The sequence below is a fragment of the Pyxicephalus adspersus genome, chromosome 2 (assembly GCF_032062135.1).
Source record: "Pyxicephalus adspersus chromosome 2, UCB_Pads_2.0, whole genome shotgun sequence".
NCBI lineage: Eukaryota > Metazoa > Chordata > Amphibia > Anura > Pyxicephalidae > Pyxicephalus > Pyxicephalus adspersus.
Window position 1 is genome coordinate 8,609,479 of NC_092859.1, and position 22,618 is coordinate 8,632,096.

A 22,618-nucleotide genomic window follows, 5' to 3' on the forward strand; every position below is an offset into this window, starting at 1 on the left:
AAGAAAACCAAAAAACAAGGGCATTCAAATTTAGGATTTATTAACATTTCATTAGATAAATTCCAGGTTATCAAAAATGAATTAATTAATTTCTAGCTGCCTGGTCACCGAGTATGATCCAAAATATTTACCATTTTACCATCAAATATGTTTATCCCAGCACAAGTATGCAGATCAAGGATGGTATTTACTTTTCAACTTCCTTTGCTATGTACCTGTCTCAGATCAATATCTAAGTATTGCAACCAGAGACAAGCAGAAGTAGATCAGTGATGGGTTTGCATACACTTTAAAAATTCTAAAAAATATAAAATCAATTTGATTTCAACTCCCCAATCCCCCAAAAAGAATAATCTGAAAACTAAGTAAGATAATTCATTACTTGATTTTTATTTACACTTTTCCAGTTTTACAAAATGCTGGTAATAATAAAATAAAGGCAGCATATTTCAGGAATAACATAAAAATATAAATATAAAATGGATATAAATTATAAACTTTTCCTAATATACATAAATACAATATTTTTTATAAATACATACTTTATAACAAATGTTAAATTGATAGTAATAATATACCTAGGACTGTTTTTTGTTCTTTGCTTTTTAATTTAACATGCGGCCTGCCGCACCATATTGTTTATAATATCTTATATTTCAAAAAATGAATTATTATGGTTTATATTAGGTTATGTAATCGTTTAATATGTTCTAAAATATTTTTTTTTCTAATAATAAATGAACAATGGCATTGAAAGACCAGAACCATGGAGCAGTAAATGAACAATGCATTGGCACAAGCAACGCATTTAATACTGTCCTATTTTAGCTGAATATTTTTTTGTCAGTATAAACTATTTATACAATGTACACTGTTCCTGTGGTTTCCATTTAAAATGCTTAAAATTTGATTAATATAATTTAGAAATAATACTTGCTGTAGTGTAAGAAGTCAAAGAATTTACTACTATACATAAAACCACAGTTGGCCATTGGAGCCTGTTATAATAATAATGTATCACAGTTATATATTTATCATATATAACAATTTATCACAGTTCTGTTAATAATTCACTATTTCACAGTTTCATTCAACAGATTGTATGTAAGTGCCATCAAATATTCTTCAATTTCAAGCCCATCTGTAAGGCTCATTCAGGTCCATAGAAAGTGCTAAATCTGTTTTACAAGGATAATAAAGTCAAAAAAGTGGAGGACATCACAAACGTTCTCCCAAAGTGCCGAGTGTGAGAGGTAGGTAGGACCATCAGCCAAAATTGCATCCAGTAGTGCAATATGAAGAGCTTGTTCAACCATGAACCCTATGCCAAATCGTTGGCCTTGAATGGGGCTGTTCCATAGGTTTCTGTTCTCACTTCTGATTTGTTTTGATTGTTCATGTCCACCAATAAACACAAATTGTTTGTTGGTTCCTTAGTTGTGATTTATTATATCATTTTAGGTGGCAAGGCAAAGTGAAAATATCTTCCAACAAACTGAAACTGACTTTAACTTCTTGATTCCCACTTCAAGGCATCTGGCATGACAAAAGGTCTTGGAAATCTCATCTGTGAACAAAAAGAGGACAGGTCATATAATGTCCAAGTCATATTTCCCCCTAACTATATATATTTATAAGCAAAACACATGTTAAATGCATGACAACATCTACAGAAATTTTTTGCATAGCCTGATTGGAGGACCTAGCACTCACCAATGGTATTTTGGTGATGACCTGTGAACATCTGTAGAACTGCAAGACTAGCTCCTACATGCTTATCTGTCCATAGGGAGCCTGCTAATTTCTACACTTATTATAAATACATAATTATTGATCACAGTAGGTGTGAACATTGGGGTGAAATTAGGGGGAAACCATAAACTTACATTATATAACTTACAATATGAATTTAAAAAAACGAGCTTGCAAATTTGAAAACAATCAAACTACTAAAGATTACTTATCTCTGCCTATAGGGCATTATGTTTAAACAATCAAATTTCACAGAATAGAAATTCTGCCCTAATCTACAAAAATGTAACTTTGACAGGAGTTACTATTAGCTTGAATTTGCTTTGCTTGCTAAATTCAAGGTCTTTTGTGGCCAAATGAAGGCCGAACAATGACACCCAGAGCATTAGCAGTTGCTCATGTCCAGGCATACCCCTGTGTTAACTTTTGTTCTTGGAATGACTGTACATGGTAAATTTTATCTTGTAAAACTTGTGAAAAATCACATTGGGCCTGATTTATTAAAGCTCTTCAAGACTGGAGAAAATAGACAGAAGAATCAGAGTGATCCACCAGACCTAGAATGGATTTCCTAGAAATAATTTGATTATATTATTTGGCAAATGTTTTCAATCCTGGACCACATTCATTCATTTGCCCATTGGTTTTCCCATGTTAGTCTGTCTTCCCCAGTCTTGGAGAGCTTTATTAAACCAGACCCTTTATCTTTTAAAGTCAACATCCATGGGGGTGCATTCTGCACAAGGATACTACAACGGACTCAAGGATGACTAATGTTTCAACACTGTCGGCTTATTGACAAGTTAGTTCACCTTATTATAACTTTGATCTATTTGCAATCATATTGAACGCAAATTTTACTTTGACCCTTCCACTGGTCAACAATGTCATTCTATAGTCAACAACCCCTTCCAGCAATTCACCCTTTTAATATTTCTGCCTACCTCCTCTTTTAATAAATATTATTTGCCTAATTCTCTTACCGTCACATTTGGGTTGACTCTTTCCAGGTGTGGTTGAAAATTAGATCCTAAAGACCCTGTAAAAAACAAAACATATTATGGTTAAAATGATGCAGACTTCCAAATGTGTTGGTAAGTATTGACTAGATATTTTGCCTAAATAGGTGTTAATATACATTTTTGTATCTGAAAATTTGGGCAGATGTAATGCCAAGAGTGAATACATTTCCCACAGTGAACATGAAAATTAGATAAAAATTGTTGACTGTTTTTTAATGCTGATGGCACAAGGTCCTCCTCTAATATGGTCTCATGAAGAACCAAAGAATATGAAGATGTCATTTTATATGGGTTGTAATTAGCTATCAGCTAAGAGTAAAGTTTGCACATACAAATCCTTCATTAAAAATGTATTTAATGTTGTTTACTGAAGCTTTGATGATGGAGCAACCTTCTGTAAACAACTCACCTTCATTGCTGCTAGAGGAACTATGTAGTTGCCCGTATGCATGATTATCTTCTTCCCAACCATCCTCATACCATTGTTTCTCTTTGCCTATTAAACTGTACAAACACAAGGAAAAAGAAAGTGCTGAGTAACAATTACGATAATGGGTTTCTTGCCCATAAAAACATAAAATCGTAATAAATTGGCAGTCAAAAGAATGCTTATATTGAGTGTTAAATTAACACAAACTGGGTAAATAAATGACTTTCCAGATTAATCTTCAATAATTTATGTTGATCAATAAAGATATGTGAAATATATAAACATGACAAACTTCCTTTCCAGATAAAAGATTGTCGGTTTGTAAGTATAGTCTGATTAAGGATCGACATTGGGTTTAGATAGTAAATGGAAGGAGTAATGATATTTAACATGAAGGCTGTCCAGCTCCAGTCTTTAAAGGCTACATAGAGGATCAGTAATCCAAGATGTCATTTTATGACCCTTTTTAAACACCTTACTATATTACTGTCTGCTGGAGGTATACTAAATATGTAATCCTGTCCCTGAGACGAACAGACCTGCCCTATACGATTCAAAACTTTTTGTTTAGTTAATAAAATTGGCAATGAAAAGCTTATTTATTTCTTTTTTGTTTTATTTTTTTTTTCTGCTGTTGGGAACCAGGGGCTCATTAGTTTTATTGTGACAAAATAACAACTCAGTTGTTAGTCATTATTATTACTTTTACTGCATACAGATAAAAATATGAATCAGTATTTGAAAGTACAAAATGAAATCTTGGTTAAAATGTTGGTATCAACGACATGTGATCATATGACGTCAGAAAGCAGGCTGAGTAACAAAGGGTGTGAAAAGGACTGCGTTATTAGAGTACATACATGGGTGTAATTGAAGAAGCCATATAAAAATAAAGATTGTTATCAATGAAGAGAAAAGATAAATAGTACGGGTCTAAGCAGTTCAGAGACTAGGCTATTGAGGCATGCACTGCCTTCTTGAGGCTACGCTGGAAACTGATGAACACCTCCAACACAAGGATATATGGGTATGGCACATGACCATTGGAATGAGATTAGGTTGTTGTTCTTCTTGATGCATCTAATTTTATCTTAAGTAAAACTAAACAAGGACACTGAAAAACATCTTCCCTATTTGGCCTAGTAACAAATGCCCATTATGGGACCAAAAGAACCCAAAAAGTGCATTAGTAGTGCATTTTCCAATAGGAGACAGGATAGGAAGAAGTTCCCTAGATTTGGAAAGCTTTTCTCTCCATACCTGTTGTGCCTTAATGCAGGGGTTTAAACAATTTATAACTGTATATAAAATTTAAATAGATATAATATAATAATAAAAAATTGATTTGAAAAACATCCTATCATTGTTTGTTGATGTTTTCAAAATGTGCACAGTTTGTAAATATATAAGCACATGGGGTAGCCATAATGGTTGCCCACACCCATGCAATTCTACCAGGACTGATTTTAAAAAAAAACTGGCTTCAGTCTCTAATGAAATACCTACAAATATACTAAAAACCAGAGACCATGGGATTTAATGGCAAAGTATAGGTTTTTAATCTTGGAAATAAGACGCTACCTATAATAAATGGGTTTGGTTCCTCGAAGGAAAGTGTGTATTTTATTGGCATGTAGCTGTCTAACAAATGATCAAGAAACACTAACTTGTCGTTGTTCGACTTTTTCCGTCGTCGGTATGAGACCACAGACAGGGCCACAATTATGATGAACAACACAGCAACGCTGACTGTCACTCCAGCATAGACCCCAGGTTTACTGATAGCATTTTGGCAGTTAGCTCCACTATACCAAAACTGGTTGGAAGTCTCACAGCTGGAAATAAAAAAACAAAGGTGTGAGATAAAAGATGGGACAAAAGAAGGAAAACACCACAAGAGTTTAAAATAATAAAATGCCTGTTTATGACCACTTGGCTTCCTGGTCTTGCCTTCTTTTTGTGGTCAAGAAAAATATATAATAAACCCCAAGGGCCAATTTTGCTACACAAAGGGAAATTTTTTTTGACCTTTCTGAATTAAAAAAAAAATTAACCTTTAGTGATTAGATCTACAGATGGTATCAAGTGTAATAAAATTCATCTTCATATCAAATAACTAATTTTCGAGTTTTTAATTCATACCCCCACCTCCAATTTCCTTATAATTGGATGACACAATCCAAAATGTTATAGCACCATTTCAGAACCATCCATATGAACAGTGCCAAAGCTTCTAAATCATAGTTGTTACCCCTTCAACAATGTACATACTAGCAGTGGGGTCCTTCGAGAGTCACTGAACATTGCCCCTTATGGCAGTCTCTGCGATTATCGCTATAGGTACTGCAATCGGAAACACAAGTTATCACACCAGATACGTTTTTTGGGAAATAGAACTTCCGGACTTCTAGTGGTATGTCTTCAGCATTTAAACAGGCATCTGGAAAACAAAAGAAAATTACAGAGTGGTGTGATATCTTCCATAGCTACAGGATTGAATGTAATAACGAAAATGTTCATTCACAAAAATACATAATAATTAAGTTTAAAGCATGCACACATCTTCTTACCTGCAAGATTTAGGTCAACCTTTTCAACTTTTGTCTGGTTTACCCCAAAACACAAAGTCTCTGTAAAGATAGGAAGCAATATAATGTTTATAATCATATTTTTATATATTATTTTAATGTTTTCTTACTACGATAGTGTTACATTATATTTTTATATATGTGTTTATTCATTTATTTTGTTTACTTGTTGGTATTTTACTTTGTATGTTTGCTGATGTGAAAGAAGTTTCTTGAACTACAAAAAACCAGAATAGATCAAGGCTGTCCAACTTTGGTCTTTGAAGGCCAGGATCTTCACATAATATTAGAATTTCTCCATCAGATAGTATACATTTTAAGATGAGACTTAAAGGTCAGAAATTGCTGGCTTGTATGTGACCCTCAAGGACTGGAGTTGGACAGCTCTGGTCTAAATACTGACCTCTAAACACTGAACTCTATAAGCCTCTTTCAATCAACAAAACTCATTCAAAACTAACCCTTCCACCCACCACCATACTTTCCAACCTCCACCCTCTTGTACAAGGAGAAGTATTATTCCATATTTTCATGTAACATTGTTTTAAGATCCAGGCTAAATCCATTTATTTAGTTTTATCTACTTACTTACCATTATTCATTGATGAGCTTGTGCAATCTGTATCGACTAGTATAGTGGTCATGTCAGACACAACATTGTCATATTCCTCAGGAGGAACCTGCACAAAGACCATGTGATCAACCACAACACTTCCTTGCCTGCAATAAAAAGAAACATTGTTAGAACTTGCTTAAAAGGAAATGGGGACTTGACAAAACGATAAGATAAATAAAGATAGATAAGGTTTAGAATGAATGATGTTCGAGGTTAAAAATGAAAAAATTGTGCAGTTGGGTAAGGCAGACCTGTGATTAGATTCACAGTAAATTAAGGGCCTAAGTAAAAATCACTATATTGAAGTTCTAGGAAAGGATTTTTCATTATAAAATATGAAGGTACTAAAGGAAAAAAATGAACAACTGTTGCATATTGTCACATCAGGAATGATAAGAGGCAAAGTTGTAGAATTAAAGAAAGGACTATTTTAGGCAAGGGCTTCGAACGGATCTTTCTTAAGTAGCAATATAATTATGAAAGAAATAGAGATAAAAAACAGAATATGAATACAGTAATTATGTTTAGGGTTAAAAGACAACTTCAGAAAAGACGAGAACACACAAGAACACCTATAAAAAAGCCCCTCAATACTCACGTGATGTTGAGAATCTTTACACCTTGGTAGTGTGGCATTTTGCTGTACACAAGGTACATCTATTGGAAAAAACAATGAATATTAAGAGTTACCTTTCAACAACACGTATTTAAATACTTGAAATGTGAATGCAGAAAGACTAAACTCGTTTGCCCAACATACCTGTTCTTTAAACCTTTCTTCAAAAAGTTTATATTCTTTGGATTCAAAGTCTTGAAGTTCTTTTGAAAAATTCACATTCTTTACTGTGACTACCACATCAAGGGACGCTTCAACAGCTATGGTGATTAAAGTAACAGTATTAATATGAGAATGATAAAAACAATGAGTAAAAGTAACAAAATAATGTTATTTTTTATTTTATTTTTAGGTTTCTACACATTATTTTTTTAAGACTAAGGTTTTTTATTGATGTTTTAATCCAATTGAAAATTTGTATCCTACTTCCTGTGAATGGTGTTCCAAATACAGGAAGTAATGGGATTTCTCATTGGATGGGACAATGGATACACAGAACAAAAGCACATTTCTCGTGAGGAATAGTGGGAGGATAAAACATCTATCAAGTTTTTATATCTTGTGACAATAACAGAGAGATTTCTCTAACAATTAAATGGACTTCAATAAAAACAAAAATTTTTGATTCTTTCCTACTATATTAAAAACTACAATAAATAAATGATATGATATCTTATGAAAGACATTCAAAATTGAAATAAAAGAATACGTACTTGGTCTGATCTCGTCAAGAATGAATTCACATAAAGTCCCATAGAAGTTCCTCTTACAAACACATTTTGTGCCATCATCGTGGCCATTAACACAGGGCCGGGTAACACCTAGACATAACAGAAATGTAAGAAAGGGTTAAATATGGGTTATAAACAAGGCAGCATAAATACACACATTGCATAACGTAGACAATATAAAAAAATACATACAGACAAATGATAGAGCAGAAACAAATTAAAGCAGTTTGGTTAAGCTGGTCTACTTACTTGACTGTTTAGTTGTTGTCAGAAAGGTTTTAGTGGTTGGAGTTACCACAGTAGTTGGAGAACTTATAGTACTTGGTAATTCAGTAGTAATTTGTGTTTGAGAGGTATCTGCTATTAGTGTTGTCTGCTCAAGCAAATTGCTAGTTGGAGTCCTAGAATTCATTGTCGTTTCACTAACTTGTTTTGTTACCAGAGTAGTAACTGATTCTATGGAAGGAATTGTACCAGCTGATTCTTCAGTTATTGTTTGAGATTGGATTGTAAATGTAGATACTTCAGCTGGTGTCTGTGATGGTACTGTACCAGCAGATACTTGAGTTGGTGCATGTGATGCGATTGTACCTGCAGATTCTAAAGTTGGTGCCTGTGATGCAATTGTTCCTGCAGATTCTGCAGTTGGTGCGTGTGATGTCATTGTACCTGCAGATTCTGCAGTTCATAGATGAGATGGGATTGTACCCGACGACTCAACAGTTGGTGAATGTGATAGGATAGTACCAGCCGAATCGTCACTTGACGAGTGTGATGGGATTGTACCTGCAGATTGTTCAGTTATTGTTTGAGATGGGATAGTAAATGTAGATTCTTCAGGTGGTGTCTGTGATGGAATTGTACCTGCAGATTGTTCAGGTACTGATTGAGATGGGATTGTATTTGAGATGGGATAGTAAATGTAGATTCTTCAGGTGGTGTCTGTGATGGAATTGTACCTGCAGATTGTTCAGGTACTGATTGAGATGGGATTGTATGTGAAGATTCTACAGTTGGTGTCTGTGATAGAACTGTACCTGCAGGATCTTCAGTTGAGGCCTGTGATGGGATTGTACTGGCAGATTCTTCAGTTGGTGCCTGTGATGGTATTATACCTGTAGATTCTTCAGTTGGTGTCTGTGATGGAAATGGGCTGGCAGATTCTTCAGTTGGTGCCTGTGATGGAATTGTACCAGCAGATTCTTCAGTCGGTACCTGCGATGGGAATGTTTTTGCTGATTCCTCAGTTGATGCTTGTGTTGGAATTGTACCTGCAGACTGTTCAGTTGGTGCCTGTGATGGAATTGGGCTGGCAAATTCTTCAGTTGGTGCCTGTGATGGGATTGTACCGGCGGAATCTTCAGTTGGTGCTTGTGATGGGATTGTACCTGCAGATTGTTCAGTTATTGTTTGAGATGGGATTGTAAATGTAGATTTTTCAGTTTCTGTCTGTGATGGAATTGTACCTGCAGATTGTTCAGGTATTGTTTGAGATGGGATTGTACGTGNATTGTACCTGCAGATTGTTCAGGTACTGATTGAGATGGGATTGTACGTGAAGATTCTACAGTTGGTGTCTGTGATAGAACTGTACCTGCAGGATCTTCAGTTGAGGCCTGTGATGGGATTGTACCTGCAGATTTTTCAGTTGGTGCCTGTGATAGGATTGTACTGGCAGATTCTTCAGTTGGTGCCAGTGATGGTATTATACCTGCAGATACTTCAGTTGGTGTCTGTGATGGAAATGGGCTGGCAGATTCTGCAGTTGGTGCCTGTGATGGAATTGTACCAGCAGATTCTTCAGTCGGTGCCTGCGATGGGATTGTTTTTGCTGATTCCTCAGTTGATGCTTGTGTTGGAATTGTACCTGCAGACTGTTCAGTTGGTGCCTGTGATGGGATTGTTCCTGTAGATTTTTCAGTTGGTGCCTGTGATGGAATTGGGCTGGCAAATTCTTCAGTTGGTGTCTGTGATGGAATTGGGCTGGCAAATTCTTCAGTTGGTGTCTGTGATGGGATTGTTCCTGCAGATTCTCCAGATGGAGCCTGTGATGGGATTGTACCGGCGGAATCTTCAGTTGGTGTCTGTGATGGAATTGTACCTGCAGATTGTTCAGGTATTGTTTGAGATGGGATTGTAAGTGAAGATTCTTCAGTTGGTGTCTGTGATGGGATTGTACCTGCCGATTCTTCAGTTGTCTGTGATTGGATTGTACCTGCAGATAGTTGACTTGTGGTCTGTGCTGGAATTGTAAATGTAAATTCTTCAGGTGGTGTCTGTGATGCAATAGTACCTGCAGATTGTTCAGGTATTGTTTGAGATGGGATTGTACGTGTTTTTTTAATTTTTATCCAACTATCCTCAGCATTCTATAGCCTGAGATGATGTGTGGCCTTATGACTGTACTAGTCATGCACCAAAATCTAAGCAAAAATGAAATTAAAATTCCAAAGAGGTAAGTAAAGCTAAAATAAAAAAAAAAACACTTGAATTACATATATATAAACTGTATTATCTTCTAAATAATTTGTAAATCTTTGCTGCCAATACCAGACATCAAAGTCAGGTCTTTCGCCCCCCAGCAGACCACAGTCAGTTGAAGCAATAAAGCAGGGAGTGTCAAATTCTGGCCCGCCGGACAAATCTGGCCCACAAGGGCCTTTTTTTTTGGCCCCCAAAGAATTCTGAAAATGAAATACATCTGGCCCACCTGTCCGCCCACGTTACAACCTCACATTATCATTTTTAATATATGCAATACATAGACATTATTCCTTTACACCCATCATGTGACACAAAGCCTAGGCAATGATCACATGGTGCCTGACTACCAGGGGCATTGTGTTTGTTTCAATCTATTAGAGACTGCATAGTAAAATTTTTAGTGTCAGACAAACGTGTGATGTGAGAGGATGAACAAGACACAGCCTGCATAGATAGATAGAAATTAGTCTTTTCAACCCTAAAGTGTGTGTAGTAGGGATTGTTTTTGTTAGTTATGGATGAAGTAGTAAACTTCCTCAAGTTTTTCAATAAATTTCACGTTTGGCCCCCGACTTGGTCTAAGTTTTTAATTTTGGCTCTCTGTTATTTCTTCCTCTTTCATTCTTTTGCACTGTGTTGCATCATGCTTTATTTTGTCTCATGAAGCTGCAACCCGGCATTTAACTCCATAACTACAGGCACATTAGCTTATGACTTATGTTAAGGCAACCTATTCATCTTAATTGTGCTAGTGCACCTTCATGCATAAAACACAAACACAACTGTCCTTAAGAATACTTACGAAGTTTCTGGCCTGCAGTCGTGGTTGTTGGCCTAGTGGTAGTAGTTGTTGGAACTGTAGTGGTGGTGGTAGTTGTAGAAGTTGTAGTAGTGGAAGAAGTAGATGCAGATGAAGTAGGCAATGTTGTTGTAGCAGTAGTTTCAAGTGAATCTGTAGTAGGAGTTGTGATAGCAGTGGAAATGGCAGCTGCAGTTGTATAAGGAGTTGTAGTTGCAGATGCAGTTTTAGTGGAAGCTTCGCTTGTAGTAGGAAATGTGGAAGAAACAACAGTGTTTGCTGCAATTGTGGTTGAAAACAGAGCAGTCGTTTCAGCTGGTGTTGGAGAAGGGGTTTCATCTGTAGTTGCATGTGATGGGATTGTTGTGGCAGATTCTTCAGGTGGTGTCTGTGATGTGATTTTACCGGCAGATTCTTCAGTTGGTGTTTGTGATGGGATTGTACCTGCAGATTCTTTAGTTGGTGCCTGTGAATGAATTGTTCCTGCAGCATCTTCAGTTGGTGCCTGTGATGGGATTGTTTCTGCAGATTCTTCGGTTGGTGATTGTGATGGGATAGTACTGGCAAATTCTTCAGTTGGTGCCTGTGAAGGAATTGTTCCTGCAGATTCTTCAGTTGGTGTTTGTGATGGAATTGTACCTGTGTATTTTTCAGTAGTTAGTTCTGGTGAGTTTGTATCCACAGTTGCTGTTAGTGTTGGGTTTGACAATGACAAGTTGTCAGTTGTCATTGCAAAAACTGTAAAAAGACAAAAAATAGTTTACATGACTTTGAAGCGGCACACTTCACTTATTTTTATTTTAATTTTTACTCGTGGAATCTTTTGAAAGTAAATGCTTTATTACTGGCCATAGCGTTATATACTCTTTTGTTGTAAGCCCCCAGAGTTACAGTAAAGCTGACCAGGCTCATAGTAAAGCTGACCCCTACCCCTCTCCAACCAACATTCCCCCCTTTGTGTATTGGTGGCCTCAATGACCATCTCAAAGTATCTGGAGATAAGTGTGGTGGAAGACAAGCTCACCTGTTTTAGAAAATAAAAGTTTATACCTTATATAAAGAAGTTTAAAGATAATTGGTAGATTTTTGGAAATGTGTTATTTTTGAAGGCAAGTATCTAAAATCTAACCCACCCTGTTATAAATTCCATAGTAGTTTTTTTTGCCATATGAATTGTAAAATATGACTTCTTCCATTTCAGATATGTATACATCTTAAATCATGAAACAATCAAAAATTCAAAGCAACACTAAATTTAGCATTTTAATGTTATTATGGAATAAATCAACACCTTTATTATTTTCATAAACTATCATGATGTTTGGAAGCATCCAAACTATTTCTAATTTATAGATCCCACATGGCATAAATAAGGCACATATAAATATAAATGTCATTTCTTGAAACAGCAATACATCTTTGCTCTTCAAACAGTAGCATAATAGATGACCAAGAACTACAAACAAGCTATAAATGTGTAATAGTAAAGTAATTAAAGATTAATGATTATAATAATAATGGTTTAATGACCCTAATGCATTTTTGAGTGATATTTGCTGGCGGAATTTGCTTCAGGTTATGAAAAATTTCAAGTAAAACAAGAAATCAAAAAAATAATTAAAATTTTCCCATTAAATGCCTTGTTAATCCTCAGTTAACCATTCTCAAGCCCTAATGCACTGCTTCCCTCATCTTCTGCACTTTAATTTTCCTACCATTTTTTTATTTCTATTTTTTTTCATTTTCATTTTTTTTTTGGGGTGGGGGTACTTGTTTGATTTTTTTCAGTGTGGCATACCAAGAAAATGTGCAAACAGCCCATATTTTGTTTCCCAGTATATTTGCCACCATTTATACCAGATACATTATTGTGGTGTCATTTTAAGAAAGACTACGTGTCATAGAATCATAGAATATGTAATATTTCTGAATGTATACTTTGTATTTGCAACAATAATTTTCCTTAGCACTGGTAGAGAAATGGAACAATATTTTAATAAAAGCAAAATAAAAAAACAACCCCCCCCCCCACACACACACAAAAAAACCCTAGTTTGTTCATAAAGAGCTAAAAATGCTGAAAAAGTTATGACAAAACCAATAAATAAACAGACCCATAGTGTGGTGTAAAAGTTGCTGCAGGCCATGAGAAGTAAAAATAATAAATTATAATAATAATAATATATATATATATATATATATATATATATATATATATATATATATATATATATATATATATATATATAAAGCTTGAGTTTCATGGACATATACCACCAATAATAATGCCACCAAATCACCTCTGTTACTACTATTGCTAATGCTAAGAGGTGCAATTAAAAAGTGAGAAATGCTACATTGAACAAACATTTTCTAAACATTGCAGGTAAGTCTTCCTGATGTTTTAAATTACAGTAATTGTTTCCCATTCAATGAATGTTTGATAAAGGTTGCTTTATGTACCCATACAACTAAATACACTAATAAAATACAAATAAAAAATCTTACTTATTTAGTATACTAATAATAATAATAATAATAATAAATCACTTACTTATTGTCCAACAATAAGCTATCAGCAGGACTTTGTATATCCACAAACTGCCCATGTTTTAGGCTTTTGTGGGTGCTGCGGTTTTTGCTCTCTTCTTTCCTTCAGTAAGTTTGTGTATTGTATGCAGCTTCAGGATAACTTAGCAGGACCATAGTCTGATGCTGTATTATATATCCCTGATGTACAATTTGATATGAAAAACTTGACGTAAGCACAGGTGGAGCCGTGACATGACAACTAACATTGTGAGCTGATCAGCTTTTACAATAGCAGTCTGAGGACGTAGGATGCAGTAACAAGGGGCAAAGTTCCCCTTCAGTAAATTGCCAGTGAAGAATCCCTTAGCAGTAAGGTTAATACTTCATATGTATTTAAATCATTTTTCAGTTTAAAGTGCATTTTTTAAAATAGCTATAATAGTTTCATATTTTTAAGATCTACATATATATTGTAATATCTAAATCCCCACAGTGATACATTCTGTGAAGCCTCATCATTTCTGTTTATTTCTGTTTGACTTTTTTCAGGTTTTGTTCTAAACCAGACCCAAGCCCTTGCCGAAGTAAGTAGGTATTGGATAAGGCCTCCTTGCTGACATCCCTTGGGCACTGGCAGAATAGAGTGGGCCCTAATTCCATTTTTTTGGGAAAGCACTCATTCAATGCTAACGCACATGTGAATTAAAATCAACCTTCCCTTGTTGTGGGGATTCAAACTTTTAATTGTAGTTTCCCCCTTTTTCAACTCATATTAACTTACATGCTACATGAATTGTACATGAATGGCACGGTGTGATCAAGAATAAAAAGAACCACAAAGCAATAACGCACACAATGCACTCTTATGAATTGTGTTGCAAAGCACACGTTACCACTAACTAATACAACTACACTAAAAAAATGTAAATCACTGCATCATTGTTCCCCAAATATAAATTTAGCATATTTGATATATTTTTTAGGTGTTCAAATGATGGCAGACCCCTGGTTTGGAGAAAGCTAAGATGCAGATGGCTTAGGAAGGGATGGGGTGAGACCTAATGCTAGAAAGAATAAAGCAATAGGCAATTTAAACACTTAACTGAGTGAAAAAAACACAACAATAGTTCATGACGATCAGGTGGGGGATGCAACCCATAGGTGGATAAACATAAGGAAGTCTCCCAGTCAGTCAGATGATCACTGTCTTATAATGGAATGGGTATGTATGGATGATATAGGGGGTCAGCACAACAACTACCTAAAGTTTAGAGTGTTAATGGTTAGTGAGTAAAAGAGCACAGGCTGTAGGTAGAAGAGGTATAATTTTGTACCTTGTATGTACAATCCACTAAAATCAAGGAAAAATACCTGCAAAAAATTGAGGATCTACTAGCAAAATATAAGTGTTCCTGAAATGTGCCAAGAGTTTAAAAAGGTGCATAAGAAGCAGAAAGGACATCAGAGTAAAGGGGCTGTTGGGCAGCATTAAAACTGAGGACCCCTTTTGCCCATGCCTTAGCCATGGATTCTTCCATTAGCCTGAAGAATTAGATTCCTCAGATTATGTCATACAGTTATGTAGGACTTGGTTGCAGAAGTCAGGTGTTTTGAGGCAGGCAACAAGTATTAGAGGTCAGGAACAAAGCCAGGGGTCAAGAACCAGAAATACAGGAAATAGACACCGGTGACACGGGGGCCACCGTAGACAAAGGAGAACGCTGCAACAGCACAAGGGAACAGGCAGGAAAAAGACAGACTGTGCAAAAAGGTGTTCACACAGGAGCTCGACATGGAAAGCACTGCAGAAAGTGTAGAGGAAATGCTCAGCAGAGCAAGGGGGCTCAGCACTAGTGGAGACACGTTGCACAAACACTGACTGTTGTATCTGAAATAGCTAAACAGGCAAATAAGAGGCTATTTCTTGATTGGCCAGTGGGATGGGCTTAAAAAACTAGGCTGCTTACTGAAGGTCAATTATTAGCTTGCAAGGGATATTGTACCTAGCTTAGGGATTGAGATGAAGCACTGTGGACTAGTGTTGGTGTTCAAATTTGGGTTGTCCTTATATTCGACCTGAATATGGCTGTTCAAATTCGGATAGACCCGACCGAAAAACAGAGGATTCGATTTAGCGAATTCGTGTGTAAAAATATGTGTAAAAAAAAAAAAAAGAGGCTTTAATGTTAAAGTAATTTATTGAATGTGTGTGAATTGTGTAACTAACTTTTATTTTTTTACAGGTTATCCCACAATGACGGGATGATGCACAGCCGTGGGAATCCTCCTGTAAATGTGGGATCCCCGGGCACTAGAGGTTAAATGAGGACATGTTTCCCCATTCATTCACCTCTAGTGCTCTGTGGTTGGCTGAGGAAAGGAAAATTCTGGTGACACTTGAGCTGTCTTCAGGGTTTACCTTTCCTCAGCCAATCACTCTCATCTGAGTTCAGTTCCCACGGTCATCGGGCTGTATCATTGATAAGTACAGCACGGGGAGCATGGGAACCTGCGGTCACAACTGATTGGAGGTACGTGAGCGCTTCCAATCAGCTGTCACTCTAGATAAACTCTCAGATATCAGCTCCACTCCCCTGGTTGCTCATGCAGTTCTACACAGTCCTGAATATTAACCCGAAACCCCCCCCGGCGTTCGTTCGAAAAATATCGGGCTATTCGATCGAATTGCTGTCTAATTCAACACTGAGCTATTCGACCAACACTACTGTGGACTTCCACCATCAAATCCTTGTACAGGAAAAAAATCTTTTCCACGGGGAAAATTCCCCTTGGTAAGTGAATCAACCCACTTTGTTTGTAGTGCAGTTACAGAATTGGTTAAGAAGGGAGAAAAGGATTTGGAATCATCCAGCCTGTTGTTCAGGCTCTCCAGGACACACAGTTCTGCCATATCTTTTGTATGCGAGCTCTCAAGGCACTGAAGCTTTGCTTCTAGATCCTGTTTTATCAATAGTGTAGCAAAAAATTATTTTCTTTAGCTTTGGATCAGTGTGGATGGAAGTCAAATTGCTGTGATACTGGGAACACATACTTTTTTCTATTTTTCCTTGTGACCATTTTTGTAAAATGCTTGAAAACTATTCAAATAATCAGGAAATCCGGCAGTGAAGGTAAATCTAACAAAGAGGGACATCTGTTATAGTGTGTAACTTTTGGCAGTGGAACCCATAATTTTTTGTCAAATTCTATAAATGTACCTATTCATGTAATTCACCTTAAATCTTCCCATAGATCATATAAACCTGCTTGTTGTAAGCTGACATTGAAATGTTATGTATAATTTCACTCATATATGTCACAACACTCATAAAAGAATGATTCAGGGACAGTCAACAGTTTGCTCATAATCTTGACGTAAAGTAAGGGCAATTCCAGCACCATCATAAATGAATTGCTCAAGAATATTATACCAAATGGGAGCCGTCAGTTTATGTCAGAAAAGTTATAAATGAAACTACCAACCTGGAGGGTGAAGGTCCTAAAAAAAAGGGTGACACAACAAGAGAGCTGGAGGGGAGATTCAGAGATACATTCCTTTTAAATATTTGGATACATGTGGTCTGTCTGGAATGTGATAATTGTTTAGTTAGATGTCAATACAGGATGAGCAAACTAGCTCCAGTGACTGACCTTGCATTCAAAGTATTTTTGCAAAGTTTGGTCAAAATGAAATTTGTTAATTTCACTGTTTGAGCTACATCAAGCAAATTTTACTTGAATAAAAATAGCTCCTTGTAATGATTATTTTCTTTGTATTCATGTTTTTAGCAGAGTTTATTTTTTTCATTGAGTGTTCTTTCATTTTATTCTTTGTTATGCACTCATATATACTTCTATACTGTTTGTGCTGTCTGTTTTTTTACTTTCTGTAAAAAAAAAAAAAAAACTTTAAAGTCTATTGTGTAGTCATTGGAAGCTGGGTACTGCCATGGGTACTATCTGAAAGAAATTGTATAGTGAAGAGGGTTTTTTTCATGCAGCTTCACACAAATCCTTTAAAAAACATACAGTTCCCTTAGGCTGTAGATAATATAATTTTGATGGACAGTCTCAGGTGGTGAATCTTTCGCTTGTTTTTGGTCATTCTGTTGCAGTTAACTTAGAAAAGCAGTGCCCAAATCTGATTCATTTTAACAGATGATACAACAGTGTAAAACTCACAAGAAGCTGTATATTTATATTGTGGGAGTATGGGCAAGCATTTTACTTCTAGGAATGAGAAACTGTAGGTGACACAGCAGCGTATAATTGGTTAGGACCAATACAATTTTAAAAAACAGGACATACTGGGAAGAGGTAAACCCTTTATTAGAAGAAATTTCGCCAATGTAACCAAATCAATACCCGAAAGATGTCATTAGAATAAGTCTTGAAAAAAGGAATTTTTTTTACGTATTGCTCTGGAGACAACTTAAAAATTTGTGTTTGTTTGTTTGTTAGAAGACTAAGATAGATAGTCTAGAGCCAAATTTTAGATTCCCCCTCTGTAAAGGACTAAGATAGGTAATCTAAAGCTGCTCTGTAGATGATTTTACCAGAGTCAGTATTATAATTTTATGATATGTATTGTACATGACTCCAGGTGCATGTCCTGGATAATTGGACCTTCAGAGAGCAGGTTACCTACTGCCGAAGGAATCCAGGAAAGTTTGGTTGGCGACCTTTGTTTGCTATTTATTTAGCTTATTACAGGGCCTGGACTCTGGGATAGGAAGGAAGGATATGGGTGGACCTTCCTATTCCACTGCAGTACAGACTGGGTTTTTTAGACTTGCCTGACAAATCTATATTTGGGGCAGCCAACATGTTGCGTGCCCTGGAGGAAGGTGTGGATCGAAAGCAGCAACTCAAGGCAGCTCCTGGGAGCTTGATGAACCGCTACCTCTTGTGTTCTGTGAGTACCAGGTGCCCTTCTGGCTTAGCTTCTTGGTGGCTAGACTGTGGAGTTACTAATCCTTGCAGAATTTATTGCCAAAGCTGCTTGTGTTTTGTAGTTTTTGCTCCCTTCTGCTAAGGTGAAGCCATTTTGAGTTGTTTGAACCTGAAAAAAATAAATTATATAACATAGATGCTACAATGTCCTCTTTTGGGCTAGGAATATATATATGTTACATGATGCAGAGACACACAATAAAGGGACATTTGGTCCGCAGTCTCTGGCAGTCACCAGGTCATATTAATGGCCACATCCATGTCTTGGGTGGAATTATCTTTCATTGCTTCCCCAAGAATCTAGCCTGGAGTATCAAGGATTCACCATGCCAAATATATTTGCAGGATTTTTAGCAATTGATAGACCTATCAAAGCGATGGCCTGTGACTGGAGGGGTAAAAAGGACTGGCTTGGATTCCAACTGCTCCAGGAAAGCTAAATACACAGATAAAATGCATACATGGAACTATTTTATCAGGACTACAGATACTAATGTGACCCAGGTACTGTTGCCAGACACATCTGTCCCATCCACTTCCACTATAGCTACATTATATCTTGGTGAAGGCCGCACCCCAGCCTCATGACTGGATGGTAAAGAAGCAGCGTAGTATTTGTGCCATCCATTTACCGGTAATCACATGGCTTTCCTCTCCCATCATCATATCCACCATCACCTTACGTGCACTCTTTCAAGGCATTATTGCTTCTTAATTCTTCCCTTCCCGTGTTGAGCAGGAATGCTTCAGTACTGGATTGATAAGAGAAGCTTTTCCATTAGTGGTAAATAAACAGTAATAACAATATTTAGAGATGAGCTTTAATTTCATTACCCTGTTTTCTTTTTACAAAGTGACAGTAATCATGTTCTATCTTATCTCTTTCACGTTGATTTCTGTTGACATGCGACACCACACTGACACTGCTTTCACGCACTTGTGTAGAAAAAGGCATAATTGGTGGCTTATCAGCCAAGTGTTTATGAGGGAGGCAGACTATTCCGACAATAAAATCTCATCCAGATAAGATACATTTCCCAATAATTATAAGAAGGAAAATTACTTTACTTTGCAAAGCCAAGCTGATTAGTTCCAAGAGTCCTATATGGTGCTGGCACGTTAAATTTTAGGCAGCACAGTTTTTTGCCGAGAAGCAAGGTCCAGGCTATTAATATGTCCAGTTGTCAGATAAATACCACGACCTGTGCCTTAAAGCAGTGGTCACCAACCTTTTCAGACTGGCGGACCACAAAATTTACGGGCTCCAGACCTCGCATGCATGGGGAGCCCGGTGTCACTCAAAGGGGAAGAAACTTCCTCCAGAGTGACATCATGATGCCAGAACCCGCCCAATCTCCGTCTCAGGACACAACAAGCCCACTTCCCAGAGCCTGGGATCCATACGGTGGACATGGTCCGTGGCTCTGGCCGGGGCACCTCCCGCACGGGGTCCTTCTTCTGACCCCGTTCAGGGGTGACCAGACAGAGCAGCGGACCACCAAAGTTTTATTAATGGTGGCCCACGAACCACAGGTTGGCGACCGCTGCCTTAAGGAACATGTAAAAGCATACTCACTAATTACTTGATAAAATGTAGTGATAAAAATACAATATCTACTTTTTTCTTGATTTCAGACATCAGCACATTGTTTTGGTAGGATTTGTCTAATCTTTTCTTTGGTGAGCAAATTGTAGCCTCAGATGCCTGTTCTTGGCTGACAGGAATGGCAGCGGTGGGGTCTTCTGCTGCTGTAGCTCATATGCTTCAAGATTGGATATGTTCAGAGATGCTCTTCTGCAGGTATTATTTGCCTATCAGATCGAACAAGTCTGGTCATTTTTCCCCGACCTCTGGCATTTTGGTCAGGGGAACTGGTTACTGGGTACATTCCCTTTTTTGGACCATTCTCTGTAAACCCTAGAAATGATTGTGTGTGAAAATCCTAGCAGTTTCTAAAATACTCTGACCAGTCCACCAAGAACAACCACCAACAACCATGCCAATTTAAATTCACATAAATTACCTTGCTTTTAAATCCTGTTTGAACTTCAGCTGGTTCACTTGACTAATTTTTCAATTTTTTGGCCAGTGAATGTGTGTATATATTTATACACATAAATTATACATACACTTCACATATACATAGTTTTGGAGCTTCAACCATTTTGGGTATACTGCAACTTATGCTCCCTCACTCAACCTTTGCACTTCTTCAATAATATCATTTTCCTGGGGCTGGGAATACATGCTTTCACCACATGGCGATGCTTGGGACTAGAGATTGGTCGTCAGGTTCTTTGTACTGTACTGGTTTTGCATCTGGCTGAAGGCTTCAATACCTAAAAAGTATTCAGTACCTGTAAAACAACCCTTCCTTTTCTCATAGTTAGAACCATTCTTAAGTTAAATTTTAAAAAAGATTTAAATATGGAATGAAGAATGGCCTAATTTAAAGAGACTGTTATTCGGAAAGAAAGTTAGATAACCATTTATCATAATGAAGCAACAAAGCTATCTCTGTTAATTAATGTGTACATTTATCTTCACCAATAAAGTCATGAAATAATTGTATTACCCAGACTGTGAACCTAAAGATTTTCTGGAAGGCTAAATATGTGTATCAGGGCTTTTATATACCATAAACGACATGATAAATAGCATGTTTAAAGCATGTTGTTTTCTTTTTTTGTCCGGGGTCAAGGTAACAATCAACAAGTCATAGCAAAATTCACCATTGTTGTATTCCATTTTGAATATAAAGTAAATCTTAGACCAGTTTTTCTCGACCTTAGTTGAGAAACACTGGCTTAGACTTCAGTAATTCCCATATGATGAGACAAAAAGTACTGTATCTACCCGTGTATAGGCCGATCCATGTATAAGCTGAGGTACCTATTTTCACATTGGAAAACAGGAAAAATTGATTGGCAAGTTTCAATATTCAAAATAAATACCAATAAAATAAAAAATGGGGCCATTACAGCCATAATACAGTAAACAAATACCATAGTGAGAATTTAGTGGTTAGGTAGGTATACTACTTACCGTACCCAACCACTAAATTCTCTTTAACCTCCCTGGCGGTATGATTCTGTCCCGAAACAGTGGCTGAAAGTGGTACAAAGCGGTACTGCATTCAGCCACTGTAACCCCGTATTTCCACTCAAAAAGCATAACATTTTTTTGCATAGAAATTTATTTTACATTGTAGGCTATAATTCTTAGGCATAACTCACCGAAATATGTCCAATTATTATTAAATTTAATACATTTAATAATAAATTTTAAATAAAAAAACACAAAAAAATTTAAAATTTAAAAAAATCTGTTAAAAAAATAAACAAATGTGTTAAATGTAATATAACTGCACAGTAGCTTATATATAAAAATATATATATATTATATGAATATTTTTTTGTATTGGACTTAATACAGCTATTTTGAATCCAATACAAAATTATTTGACTTGCCCGACGCTCTTTCCGCCCGCACCGACGTCACCCAGGAAACGCGGAGCTCGACACGACTGCTATTTTTGCCGCATCAACAAAAGTGGATTCTTAGGTAAAACTAAGCACAAAATTATAGCCTCGATTCTGCAATTAGGCCTGTGTGCCTTATTTTACTTCACACTGAAGATGTATTAACATTCACTTCAATGGTGCTTATGTTTTAGTACAAAATACATGCAGGTACAATGTTAACTTTTATAGTACTTATATATTTTAACTCAGGAACTGTGCGTGTTAGGGAAAAAGTGAAAACTGATCTGAAATCTGCTCGAAAAACAGATTTAGAAAAATTTTCTGTGATTTCTGGTGATAATCAAAACAAATTTTTTGTTGACCTGTGTAGTTATCAACTTGATTTTGTTGAAGAAGACATTAGTAAAAGTCTTCACAGTCATTAAACTGGTCACAAAATTGTAAAACTCTTGTAAAAACGTCAAATCGCTTTACAATATGGTTCAATGTTCTTTCTAAAAATAGTGAAAGGTAAATCAAGGCCCTGACATTTAGAGACATCACTTATGATCTCTTCATATGCGTATTTTGCAGCCTAATTTAGAAAGAATTTATAGATTACTATTTATG

At 36.5% G+C, this 22,618-nt stretch overlaps 1 protein-coding gene across 1 annotated transcript; it reads right to left on the reverse strand.

Annotated features, from left to right (window-relative positions):
* Window positions 1-592: 592 nt before the first annotated feature.
* Window positions 593-8,292, reverse strand: LOC140322805 (mucin-17-like). Its single transcript, XM_072399409.1, has 11 exons — window positions 8,005-8,292; window positions 7,738-7,845; window positions 7,169-7,284; window positions 7,007-7,065; window positions 6,385-6,512; window positions 5,775-5,834; window positions 5,476-5,644; window positions 4,872-5,039; window positions 3,184-3,278; window positions 2,736-2,791; window positions 593-1,567 (listed from the first exon to the last, which is right to left on the reverse strand). The coding sequence occupies exons 1-11, from the start codon at window positions 8,165-8,167 to the stop codon at window positions 1,508-1,510; spliced, it is 1,182 nt and encodes a 393-aa protein (XP_072255510.1). The 5' UTR covers window positions 8,168-8,292; the 3' UTR covers window positions 593-1,507.
* Window positions 8,293-22,618: the final 14,326 nt, after the last annotated feature.